Source organism: Armigeres subalbatus, chromosome 1, assembly GCF_024139115.2.
Source record: "Armigeres subalbatus isolate Guangzhou_Male chromosome 1, GZ_Asu_2, whole genome shotgun sequence".
In the NCBI taxonomy this organism is placed as follows: Eukaryota; Metazoa; Arthropoda; class Insecta; order Diptera; family Culicidae; genus Armigeres; species Armigeres subalbatus.
The window spans coordinates 149223275-149237112 of record NC_085139.1 but is presented as its reverse complement, the minus strand read 5'-3'; the positions used below and the strand labels follow the sequence as shown (position 1 = coordinate 149237112).

The following is a 13838-nucleotide window of genomic DNA, read 5'->3' as shown; positions in this document are numbered from 1 at the left end:
GACTAAATGTGTGCATGAGCTCGGAAGACATGATTAGATACATACCTTCGCTGGAGACATAGTTCCAGGCGAGGTTGATTTGGTTGACAGACTACTTGATCTACATCCAGGGCGATTTGGGGGACTAATAACATCGCATTTTTATATACCAAACATGTGCATGGACTCGGAAGATTGGATAAAAACATCTGCTGGAGACATATTTCAAGGTAGGGTTGATTTGTAAGTCGTGGTTCATTTGGAAAGTAATTTAAAAACAATTATGTCCACTAAATTGCGTTGATATCGTGGCTGAAGACATCATGGCAGCCTTGGTTGATTCGGTAGGCCATTTGATTCAAACTCCAGGACAATTTGGAGATTTTACAACATCTCATATGCCGGGATTTGTGACGCACGAGAAAGTCAAATACTCGGGGGACGTAATTGAGTTGAACCCGTGGCTAGGGACTTCATGGAAGCCTTGGTTGATTCGGTAGACCATTTGATTTAAGCTCCAGAATAATTTGGAGATCTTCCAACATATGATATGTCTGGATTTGAGACGCAAGTGAAAGACAAATACTCGGAGGAAATAATTATGTTGAAACTGCGGCTGGGGATATTATGGAAGCATTCGTTGATTCGGTAGGCCATTTGTTTCAAACTCCAGGACAATTTGGATATCTTTCAACATCTCATATGCCTGGATTTCTGACGTAAATGGAACTTGAAGACTCGGAGAACATTATTGGGTTGATGCCGCTGCTGGAAACAGCATGGAAGCCTTGGTTGATTTGCTAGACTATTTGATACAAACTCCAGGACATTTAGGAGATATTACAACATCTCATTTGCCTGGATTTGAGACACAAGTTAAAGACAAGCTAGAGACTTTATGGAAGCCTTGGTTGATTCGATAGACCATTTCACTCAAACTCCAGCATAATTTGGAGATCTTACAACATCTCAAATGCCTTGATTTGAGGCGCAAATGAAATGCAAATACTTGGAGGACATAAAATAGTTGATATTGCGGCTGAAGACATCATGGAAGCCTTGGTTGATTCAATAGACCATTTTGCTCATACTCTAGGACCATTTGGAGATCTTACAACATCTCCTATGCCTGGATTCAAGACGCAGGTGGAAGACAATTATTCGGAGGACATGATAGGGTTTATACTGCGACTGAGAACATCATGGAGGCCTTGGTTGATTCGATAGACCATTGTACTCAAAATCCAGGACAATTCAAAGATCTTAGAACATCTCAAATGCCTGGATTTGAGACGCAAGTGAAAAATAAATAAGAGAGTGACATAATTGGGTTAATACCGTGGCAGGGGACATCATTGGAGCCTTGGTTGACTCGGTAGACCATTTTACTCAAACTCCAGGACAATTTGGAGATCTTACAACATCTCATATGTCTGGATATGAGGCGCAAGTGAAATGCAAATACTCGAAGGGCATAAAAGAGTTGATATCGCGGCTGGGAACATTATGGCATGGGGACATGCCTTGGTTGATTAGTTAGACCATTTGATTCAAACTGCAAGATATTTTACATCTCAAATGCCTGGATTTGAGACAAGTGAAAGACAAATACTCGGAATACATAATTGGGGTGATCCCGCGGCAGAGGATATCATGGAAGCCTTGGTTCATTAGATAGACTATTTTACTCAAACTCCAGGACAATTTGGAGATCTTACAACAACTCAAATGGCTAGATTTGAGACGCAAGTGAAAGACAAATACTCGGAGGGCATAGTAGGTTTTATACTACGGCAGAGGACATAATGGAAGTCTTAGTTGATTCGATAGACCATTTTACTCAAACTCCAGGACAATTTGGAGATCTTACAACAACTCAAATGGCTAGATTTGAGACGCAAGTGAAAGACAAATACTCGGAGGGTATAGTAGGTTTTATACTACGGCAGAGGACATAATGGATGCCTTAGTTGATTCGATAGACCATTTTACTCAAACTTCAGGACAATTTGTAGATCTCACAACATCTCAAATGCCTGAATTTGAGACGCAAGTGAAAGATAAATACTCGGAAGACATAATTGGGTTGATACCGCGGAATGGGACATCATGGAAGCCTTTGTTGATTCGGTAGACCATTTTACTCAAACTCCAGGACAATTTGGAGATCTTACAACAACTCAAATGCCTGGATTTGAGACGCAAGTGAAAGATAAATACTCGGAGGACATAATTGGGTTGATACCGCGGCTGAGGACATCAAGGATGCCTTCGTTGATTCGATAGACCATTTTACTCAAACTCCAGAACAATTTGGAGATCTTACAACAACTCAATTGCCTGGATTTGAGACACAAGTGAAAGATAAATACTCGGAGGACATAATTGGGTTGATACCGCGGTATAGGACATCATGGAAGCCTTGGTTGATTCGGTAGACCATTTGATTCAAACTCCATGACAATTTGGAGATCTTACAATATCTCATATGTTTGGATTTGAGACGCAAGTGAAAGACAAATACTCGGAGGACATAATTGGGTTGATACTGCGGCTGGGGGCATTATGGAAGCCTTGGTTGATTCGGTAGACCATTTGATTCAAATTCCAGTACAGTTCGGAGATCCTAGAACATCATAATTTATTATCACACATGTTTCGTATATAGTTTACATTTATTTTAATAAGTTCACAGTAGACAACATGCTTGAAAACATTTTCTGAAGTCTCATACATTCTGTAGTATAAAGTGGTTCCTAAAGGTCCCGAATAATCATCGTATGCATAGTAGGGATGCTCAAAATGTGTTATTATGTTCCAGGTGATGTCTTTTATTTGTTATTTTATCATTTCCATCATCACTATATGAATAGATATCATTTTTGGTAATAAAATATAAGTATATCTCCAAAATCGCAATTTTCTAAATCCGTTGCTTTACTCCCACAGCTCTAGGGAAAAATTGAACACCCCTAGATACAATATTTTGCAATTTCCAGAAACTAGAAGAGATGGCTAAGAGGTTGGTGAAAAAACTGGGAAAATCGGTTGAAAACTCACTGAGATATAGCCATTTGAAAATTTAGTTACAACGATTTTCTGCACGAATGTATCCGCGTAAGTTTTTTTAGCGAATCAATCCTAGTGTTAATGACTATTCTATTTTTTTTGTTTTCGCACTGGGCATTCAACCACTCATCATTTATTAAGAATTACGAATTTAATTCGACTCAACAAATCTGAAGGATATTCGACTGGAATTGCTCTTCTTGATATAGAGAAAGGATTTGACAGTGTTTGGCATGAAGGTTTGATTGTAAAATTGATGAATTTTTATTTTTCTCTGCACATTATAAAAATGATAAAAAAAATATTTATCAGATCGCTCACTGCAGGTAAACTATCAGAATTCTAAATCTGATAGATTACCTGTAAGAGCTGGTGTTCCCCAAGGCAGCATACTGGGACCCATATTGTATAAAAATTTTACTTCTGACTTATGCGTTAGGTATTTACCACCAAGGTGTCAAAAATATTTGTTTGTAGATGATAAGGGCCTTTCAGCCAAAGGGCGTAGCCTTCGATATTTCCCCCACTTACTTGCAAAAATAGAAAATTTCTCCGAATGATTCCAAAACTAAGCCGAGAGCTTCTTATTTGAAACCTTCTAGCAGACATATTGTCACTATGAATGAGGTTCCAATTGATTGGTCTAGCGAAGCGAAATATTTAGGACTTCTGCTAGATCAAAAATTAACTTTTAAAAATCACATTGAAGGCATTCAAGCCAAATGTAGCAAATATATTTAGTGCCTATATCCACTTATAAACAGAAAATCAAAACTATGTCTCAATCTTAAGAACAATTTTTTGATTTACAAACACATTTTTAGACCAGCCATGTTGTATGCTGTACCAATATGGACTAGTTGCTGCAATAGCAGATAGAAGGCACTTCGGGGGATTCAAAATATTCTTTTTAAATGATTCTGAAGTTGCCTCTTGGTATAGTACCAGTGACCTTAATAGAATTTCTAATATTGAGACAATGCAACAAATGTCCAATAAAATAATTTCTAATTTTAATCAAAAATCTTTGCAATTTTCTATTACAATGATTAGTACCTTGGACCCTTAGTATAAATTAGGTTAAGTTTGGTTTAAGTTTAAAACATTGTAATTCCTACATGATTCAATTCGACCAGAGGAAAAATCCTAACTGCCAGAAGCATTTGAAATGTATTAATAATAATTTAAAATGTATCATAGCAAATAAGGATGATAGTGTTAAGAAAACACGGAACACCTATTTCAAGAGATGAATGCGTGTATTAGATAATTAGCAAATGAAATTAGTAAAAAAAATCAAGCTCAAATGCAACTACGCAACGCAATTGCCGATTTGGGAAAAATTTTAATTGCGCAAAACTAGACCAAATTTCCCATCTACGTAATATCTTAGTAAGTCGTATAAAGGAAAGTACCAAAACATGTGTCTTGCATTTTTGTACACACATCAATTCATCGAGCTGAATCAATTCGTGTCCTCCGAACCGTTTACTTATTATAAGAAAAAGGCAAAAGCATGGTTTAGCTAAAAAAAATCAGTGAGCTACGTTACAGTGTTACCCTTTCTCTTCTTTCGGTATCACGCTTGGTACCACACATATATTCTTTAAACCGCATTAACCACAATTCCACAAGTATTCAAGAACAGTGGATCACCCGGCACATATTTGTTTAGGTCTTTTATTACTTTGGCTACGGCCAATAAAGAAGAAGGGCATGCCTGTTGTGACCAGTTCCAGTAGCTCTTTGCGTACATATAGAAGTGGAAAATTAATAACTTCGAAAATTGTGCTTCTCATTTGAAAAACAAACTAGTTTGTTCATTTTTTTTCTTTCGGTTTGCAACGAAGGACATTTTATACAACAGCACATATGATAGCATAAAACGTTAGCGATTTGCAAGCATCGTGTACGATGTGTTGTGGTTGAAGCCGTGAAATGGGGTGAGTCTTAAATTATGTTGAGTCATGTCATTGGTTTCAACAATTGCTAGGAAGCGGTTATCAATGAAGGTCATCCCAAAGTTCTAAAACCATTATAAATATGTTACATGCTTTTCAACTGCTTAACATCACTGTGAAATTATAATCAAGTTCTATTCTAAACTTTATATGCCTTTAAATAACCTTTGGGAAATACTACGATCGACGTGAAGGATGGCCATCCTGAATAATTACTCGCTATCACCGTGCATTGATGCTTACTTAAAGTTTTGTCAACATTTTACACTTCTTTGTTGATTATGCCCTCCTTAATGTCGTATTCATAATTTCATATTCTTCTCATATACCGATCAATTATTTTTTCGGTTCTAGAATTCATAATTCCATAATTCTCTTCAAAGTGCGTGTACGTACATATATAGTTTCATAAACAATCGAGAAAAAAAACATTACCGAACAGAAATTATATACCTTATTTGTCTTATTTGTCTTATTTGTCTTATTTGTCTTATTTGTCTTATTTGTCTTATTTGTCTTATTTGTCTTATTTGTCTTATTTGTCTTATTTGTCTTATTTGTCTTATTTGTCTTATTTGTCTTATTTGTCTTATTTGACTTATTTGTCTTATTTGTCTTATTTGTCTTATTTGTCTTATTTGTCTTATTTGTCTTATTTGTCTTATTTGTCTTATTTGTCTTATTTGTCTTATTTGTCTTATTTGTCTTATTTGTCTTATTTGTCTTTGTTGTCTTATTTGTCTTATTTGTCTTATTTGTCTTATTTGTCTTATTTGTCTTATTTGTCTTATTTGTCTTATTTGTCTTATTTGTCTTATTTGTCTTATTTGTCTTATTTGTCTTATTTGTCTTATTTGTCTTATTTGTCTTATTTGTCTTATTTGTCTTATTTGTATTTTTGTCTTATTTGTCTTATTTGTCTTATTTGTCTTATTTGTCTTATTTGTCTTATTTGTCTTATTTGTCTTATTTGTCTTATTTGTCTTATTTGTCTTATTTGTCTTATTTGTCTTATTTGTCTTATTTGTCTTATTTGTCTTATTTGTCTTATTTGTCTTATTTGTCTTATTTGTCTTATTTGTCTTATTTGTCTTATTTGTCTTATTTGTCTTGTTGTCTTATTTGTCTTATTTGTCTTATTTGTCTTATTTGTCTTATTTGTCTTATTTGTCTTATTTGTCTTATTTGTCTTATTTGTCTTATTTGTCTTATTTGTCTTATTTGTCTTATTTGTCTTATTTGTCTTATTTGTCTTATTTGTCTTATTTGTCTTATTTGTCTTATTTGTCTTATTTGTCTTATTTGTTTTATTTGTCTTATTTGTCTTATTTGTCTTACTTGTCTTATTTGTCTATAAAGCATCCTCAAGATGCATTGTTTCTGCAACAACAATTCGAAGTGTTTGCTGAATGGTGCCGCATAAACCGAATGACATTAAATGTCGCAAAATGTTCTGTCATATCCTTCGGCCGCAAACATTCGCTCTTCCTATTCGACTACGCTTTGGGAGATATTCAGCTTCAACGCGAATCGACAGTCAAGGATCTCGGAGTTTTGATCGACTCGAAAATGATATTCAAGGATCATGTAGCATATATCGTTTCGAAGGCATCTTCACAGCTAGGCTTCCTGTTTCGCTTTGCCAAGAAATTCCGGGATGTGTATTGTCTGAAATCACTGTTTTGTGCAACCGTTCACCTAATCTTGGAGTACTCGTCAGTTGTCTGGGCTCCGTATTACCAAAACGAAGCTCAGCGCATCGAAGCTATCCAGAGAAAATTCGTGCGCTTCGCTCTGCGACATCTAAGGTGGAGAGATCCGCTCAACCTACCAAGCTACAGTAGCCGTTGTCAGCTTATTAACCTCGACTCTCTTGATGCAAGGCGTAACGTGGCTAAGGCCTGCTTCATCGGTGATCTTCTACAAGGAAACATTGACTGCCCTACGTTGCTCAGCTTGCTGGACATCAACACTCGCCGCCGTAATCTCCGATCGCACTCGTTCATCAATCTCCCTGCAGCCAGAACTAACTATGGACTACATGAGCCGGTCCGAAGCATGTCCCGCTTATTCAATATCTTATTTGCCTTATTTGTCTTATTTGTCTTATTTGTCTTATTTGTCTTATTTGTCTTATTTGTCTTATTTGTCTTATTTGTCTTATTTGTCTTATTTGTCTTATTTGTCTTATTTGTCTTATTTGTCTTATTTGTCTTATTTGTCTTATTTGTCTTATTTGTCTTATTTGTCTTATTTGTCTTATTTGTCTTATTTGTCTTATTTGTCTTATTTGTCTTATTTGTCTTATTTGTCTTATTTGTCTTATTTGTCTTATTTGTCTTATTTGTCTTATTTGTCTTATTTGTCTTATTTGTCTTATTTGTCTTATTTGTCTTATTTGTCTTATTTGTCTTATTTGTCTTATTTGTCTTGTTGTCTTATTTGTCTTATTTGTCTTATTTGTCTTATTTGTCTTATTTGTCTTATTTGTCTTATTTGTCTTATTTGTCTTATTTGTCTTGTTGTCTTATTTGTCTTATTTGTCTTATTTGTCTTATTTGTCTTATTTGTCTTATTTGTCTTATTTGTCTTATTTGTCTTATTTGTCTTATTTGTCTTATTTGTCTTATTTGTCTTATTTGTCTTATTTGTCTTATTTGTCTTATTTGTCTTATTTGTCTTATTTGTCTTATTTGTCTTATTTGTCTTATTTGTCTTATTTGTCTTATTTGTCTTATTTGTCTTATTTGTCTTATTTATCTTATTTGCCTTATTTGTCTTATTTGCCTTATTTGTCTTATTTGTCTTATTTGAACCGGTGCCATTAAGTATTGCTTATAGCTATGTGGGTTCTCTTTTTACCAGCACTTCACGGGAAAGCACACGGTTTGGCACAACGGCTTATCTATAAAATGATTCATTTAGAGCTCCCGGCTTATCTCATAAAACTAATACATTCGAACCTCTTTGTCCGAAACTTTGTGGTATCAAAAGGCTCAGAATCTTCTCAGTTACATAATATTCCCACTGGTGTACCACAGAGTAGCGTTTTATCGCCTGAACCATGTAATGTGAACCACTCACGATATTCCAAATTTTGGCGGATGCGTACGTTACTCAAGGACTCGCGCCGTTGTAAAAAGTACAACAGGTTCGAAAAAAGCACGTTTCTCGTTCACAACACAGGCGGGACTGCGTGAGCGGTCCAGGATGAAGCGAGTCCCGGAAGGTTAAAGCAAATTTTCGAAACTGGGGTGGCATTGTGCATATCAACTCGAAACGAGCAAACCATGCAAACTGTCATTCGAGGCTCGAATTTCGAGCTGTTGAAAGGAAAATAGGTTAATCCTAAAAGTGTATCCCAGAGCTGATTTTTGTTGGCATTCACATAGTAACGGTGAATTATATGTGGAGTAATTAGTGGAAGTCCTCTGTGACCTACCACAAGTTAATCACATTCCATTTTTTAGAAAACATCGTTAACGGCTCCCGCTCTCCGGGAAATTTGGGACATCCGCTAAAATTATTGATTCCAGAAGTTTATCTTATCCAGAAGTTAGTAAATATAGTTATTATTTATTTTATTATATTAGGGTAACGGTACCAATAGTGGAGGTATTAGTAGATCCACAAAAGAAAATATTTAAAAAAAATTGATAATTATGGGAAATTTACAGCTTTAATATCTTAGTCGATAGATAAACTAATAAATAAGCTATTGAAAATGAGATAGATGCCATTTAACATCAACAATTACCAAATATTGCTTGCACCACTATGGGTACACTGTTCCTTTAGTGGCGGTAAAAATTAATTTTGTTTCCCATAGTGGTGCTATCCATTGGTTTCTTATAAGACTCGCCACTATTGATACAGTTGGAAAATCATTGTTTTCAATAGTTTTTCAAGCGAAATCTTAAGATAAGTTACATTTAACAGGATATTTACAGCACGACACATCAGCTGAAACCATCGTAAAGTGTGTAAATATGATAAATATCATTAAAACCCCACTACCTCCACTATTGGTGCTACCTCCACTAAGGGTACGGTTACCCTATATATTATTTCAAAAACATCCATAGCGGGGAAGTGTTTGTGCAATAAATAGTTGGAATTTTCTATGACGTTTGAAAATCGTCCTCTGGGAGATCATGAATATCAGTGAAAATGGTCAATTCCAAAAGTTCATCCCACAGCTTTGCCAATTTTCGCTTCCATTCATATGGGTAAATTATGTAAGCAATCAATAGCGAAAATCGTCCGTAATATGCAATGACAATAATAAAAGTCTAGTCAAGTACGAGACACTGAAGACACTGAAGTTAAGGTCGAAATTCGATTCTGTCAAAGGTACAATCAAGTGGTGGAATTAAATGGAATTGTGCAATCTCGTCTGATGACAAGTAAAGACATTCCACTGATAACTCAAAATAATGTTCTTATCAATAATAAAAATTCCTTCGTAAAATACGGAACATCCGTGAAAGAGGCCAAATCCAACAGTTGGCGTAAGAGATCAACATTAGCCAGCGATGGCGGCGTAGCGGCATTCCTCCTTGAATTCCTCCGAAGCTTCTCCAGAAGCTCCTCTGGAAGTTCTTCAAGAACTTCCTCCGGAAGTTTGTCCATAAGTTTCTCTTGTAATATCTTCGGAAGTTCACCATGTAATCCCTTGGAAAGTTCCAAAAGGCATTCCTCTAGAAGTTCTTCTAAGAATTCTGAGAGTTCCTCCGCAAATCTCTCCAGAAGTTCATTAAGTAATTCCTCGGGGAGCTGCTCCGCGAACTCCACCAAACTTCTTCTGGAAGTTCCTCCGGGAATTCCTCCAGAAATTCTCAAGGAAGTATGAATCCGGAAGTTCCTCCGTGAATTCTTTTTGGAATTGGCCACTTTCACGGATGTTCCAGATCTTCCGGAGTACCATTACCGTACAGTACCGAAGACTTTTATTATTGATTGCAAACACAATTCGCCAGGATAGGTTACTAAAAAAATCGCGATGCTCTGAGATAAACTTTTGGAATTGACCATTTTTCCGAATGAACCGGATCTCTCGGAGGACGTCTCTTTAGCACTTGGGGGTCACAGAAGACTTTCCCTATTTATTTGCCAGAATGAAAGGTCACGAAAAAAATCGCTGTGCTAAAGTTTTGGAATTGTCCACAATTACGGATGTTCCAGATCTTCCGAAGGATTGTTTCTGCGACATTTGTAGACCACAGAAGACTTTCACTATTGATTGCACTAACAATTCGCCAGAATGGATGGTAACGAAAAAATCGCTATGCTCTGCGATGAACTTTGGGAATTGGCCACTTTCACGGATGTTCCGTATCTTCTGGGGGACCGTTTTTGTGGCATTTGGAGGTCACAGAAGATTTTCATCATTGATTGCATCCATATTTCGCCAGGATATATTATTATGAAAAAATTACAAAGCTTTGGGGCGAACTTTTAAATTGGTTATTTTTACGAATGTTCCAGATCTACCGAAGGACCGTTTCTGGGACATTTGTAGGTCACAGAAGACTTTAACTTTTGATTGCACCCACAATTTTCCAGAATGAATAGTTACGAAAAAATCGCAAAGCTCTGGGATGAACTTTTAGAATTAGCCAATTTTACGAATGTTCCGGATCTTCCAGAGGGCTTTCCGATGACCGCTCGAGGGGTAAATTTGCCCAGCAATGGCATATACAATATAGCAAATACAGTTCATACAGAAATCATCAGAGCACATATTTGCAAGCAATTTTATGTTTCATAACACGAAACTCGAAAATTTTGTGCCAAATTAAGAAGCTCAAACAGTACCTCTTTAGTACAGGTTCCCCGGGGACTAGAGTGGTCAATTTGGATGAATCACCCCATGGGCTTGTTATTGGAACCTACAGCTATCGTTTGGTGCCTAAAGATCGAAAATCGGTTGAAATTTGAGTTGTTGTGATCGTGATGAAATCTTGGGTCCGAATGGACCCCAATGCACAAGGTGTCACTTTTTTTGTGGCGCTTCTCCTAGATGTCGCAGGAAGCTGATTTTCTCAGGGAATCTTAGTTTCCAAAAGTTAGGAAAAGTCAGAATTTTCCAGCTTTTTTTTCTCGTTGCGTTTCAAAGTTACAGCGGTGTTTTGAGTGTGCTTGGGTCACAATGGACCGCAATGCACTAGGAAGGTTAAAGGAGGCTTATTGGGCCTGCGCAAACCTTCTGTCTCGTCGGAGGGCCGTCGTATCAGAGAATCACTCCAATGTTGAAAGCTGTGAATCGAACTCATTGTTTTTAGAATAAAAATTATTATGTAATATTTTTTCCAAGACAAATAAACTTCAGATTGATTAACCACACACAATCACAAAGGACATATTTTCTATGAAACGCATATGGAACATTTTCATAAACAGGTACGCAGCTACTTACACCTAATGTTATAATGCTATGGATATTTCTCAAAATTGGACGGCGGTATCAAATGCAACCCACCATGCCCAGTTTAGCTTCACTGACTGGTGGTAAGTATTGCCATAGATTATCGAACATGCTAAGTATTATACTGGAGCAAGGACATCACGTTCTGAAAAAAAACGTAAATGTCGAAACTGCTAGAACTTCCAATCACGCTTAAATTTCAAATTATTCACCAACATGATGCGGAGTTCTGTCTCAGCAAACAATCGAGATCCGCGATCTTTTCTGAGCAAGCCACAGACGTTATACATAAAAATTCCACCAAGAAGATGCAACATTAAAAGTTTTCCAAACGCAGCCGGTAAGTTACAAATAAACTTCTGAGTTGTGTAATAAGGAGTTTTTCAATGAACATATAAAAAATGCGATCAAAGTTTTGTAACAAGTGTCAGTGTGTTGTCCAAGATTGGTGAGATTTTACGCGTTTTGTATTCGTTAAAATTGTAAAAAAAAAGTAAAATAATTGTGGTTGTTTAGTGTTAAATGTTCCTGCTCCCACAAACCCTTCGAACGCAGCCAACACTACACTGCCCCATAAAAGGTGGAAAGTGATACCGCTACTCACCACCAGGGACGCCGAGAAAAACATTGAATGGGTGGCCATGGGGGTGGCGAACTGGGTGGGCAGCATATGGCGGAATTTATGGATGTCAGCAGGTCAACGACCAAAGGCTTGGGGGTCAACGATCACGAAACGACTTATCATTAGCCTGGTGATAGTCGAGAGAAAAGGTTGATTAGAAGGTTATAGTTTTGGAAAAGCAGAGAAAAGTTATAGTCGGAAAATTTGAAATAGTGAAAGTAATCGGCTACTACTTATTAGCTGAGACAAACCCCCGAGCTAGCCCCTGTTCGCTATGTGACTCTTAATGGCCATATTGTGTCCCTATTGTGCCACCAGGACCTCGTGGTTTTATTATAAAACCCCATCGCGGTTTCCCGCCATTCTGAAACCCGATACCTGCCCTAGGAGAGTGTGTCCACCAAGTGCACCATAAAACCAGGTTTTTCCCAGTACGTCCACGGACTGCTGAAGCCTCGAGTTCGTCACTACACTCGAGGGGTGCACGACACAGGCAGAGGGTCCACGAGAGGCTGCAGTCCGCCAAGAAGAAGCTGACATCCACCCCTGACCCAGTTGCAGAAACCGAAGAGTCTACAGGTAGCGGAGTAGCAGTGCGCGGGGCCCCGAAGAACGAAGAAAAAAGGGAAATGAGGAAGTAAGGAAGAGAAAGGTAGGAGGTAGAAAGTAAAGAAGTGGGAAGCGTCGTCCGGTGTTTGAGGACGGACGCGAGAAGGAAGAAAGAAGTAGGACGTCAAGGAGGAAAATAAAGTGCACACTAGATAAAGTGGGAGTTTTTCATGAGACAACTCGAGTGTTTTTCTATCGCGGAATGTCACGAGCGTAGAGCCGGCCCTGAGGCTTGTTGAAGGGGGTCTCACCAGTGCTGGGAGTAACACGGCCCAGGCCCCCAGTAAGTTACAGTTTATATGTTCTTATCAGGGTTTCAACTTTTGGTTTCAGTGAAACCAAAGCAAGCGTTTTTCAGGCCAAGGGAGAATCTTTTTTTATTTACGAGGTGAACCGGCCCAGGGCCGAAAACCTCATTAATAAAGATATTAATAATAATAAGAATCTTATTTCGTTGTTTATGTTGAGGATCATCTTTCACCCATCAAGCTTTTCTCTATAATATGCCTTGGAAGATAAACGAAAATCTTGCCTATTAGATGAAAATCCTTTTTCTTTTCATCACTTTTACCTCTCATTCACTTCTCGCGAAAATTATCGCAGAACAGTTACAAAATTGTATGGCCGCGCCGGAATTCGAGCCCAGAATAGTAACAATAATAGCCGTAGGGATGCGCTTACTCTAGCCACATCACCACGCTAACTGTATGAAAGCATTATGTTATTTGTTCCACATAAGCTACTATCATTTGAATTGATGATGCCACGAAAAGTCTCGAATATGAAAGAAAAAGAGCAAACCAACGTTTGGCGGCAATCGAAGTGAGCGAAAAATGGTTATCACTCTCCAGGCTGTTTTTCTTTCCCGAAAAGCGATTTCTCCCCGAAAATTTTGGTGAGGGAGCATCCTGTGCTCCTGAGATTGAGTGAGCATTACGAACCCTGGTTCTTACTACTCTGAAACTGATATTACTTATTTCGACATCGTACGTCTGTGAAACATTTATCCACGTAATATTTCATGATATCACAGTGCTTTGTACGTCAATGATCATTACATAAATTTTTTAAAGACATGCAACATAGACAATAAACCCCGAGAGAAACGTCCAATGGGTTGCCCATTGCGAGATATGACGAGGTTTCCTCATAAGATTTTGGTCCATCAGTC

At 37.4% G+C, this 13838-nt stretch overlaps 1 protein-coding gene across 2 annotated transcripts in view; it reads left to right on the top strand.

The window, feature by feature from the left end:
* Positions 1-4693: 4693 nt before the first annotated feature.
* The window catches only part of LOC134207327 (cyclin-dependent kinase-like 1), a 127705-nt gene continuing 118560 nt past the window's right edge, over positions 4694-13838 (top strand). For both annotated transcript variants that reach the window (XM_062683064.1, XM_062683057.1), the window contains exon 1: positions 4694-4991. In XM_062683064.1, coding sequence (XP_062539048.1) covers positions 4987-4991 — 5 coding nt within the window. In that variant the 5' untranslated portion in view covers positions 4694-4986. The remainder of the gene's footprint in view (positions 4992-13838) is intronic.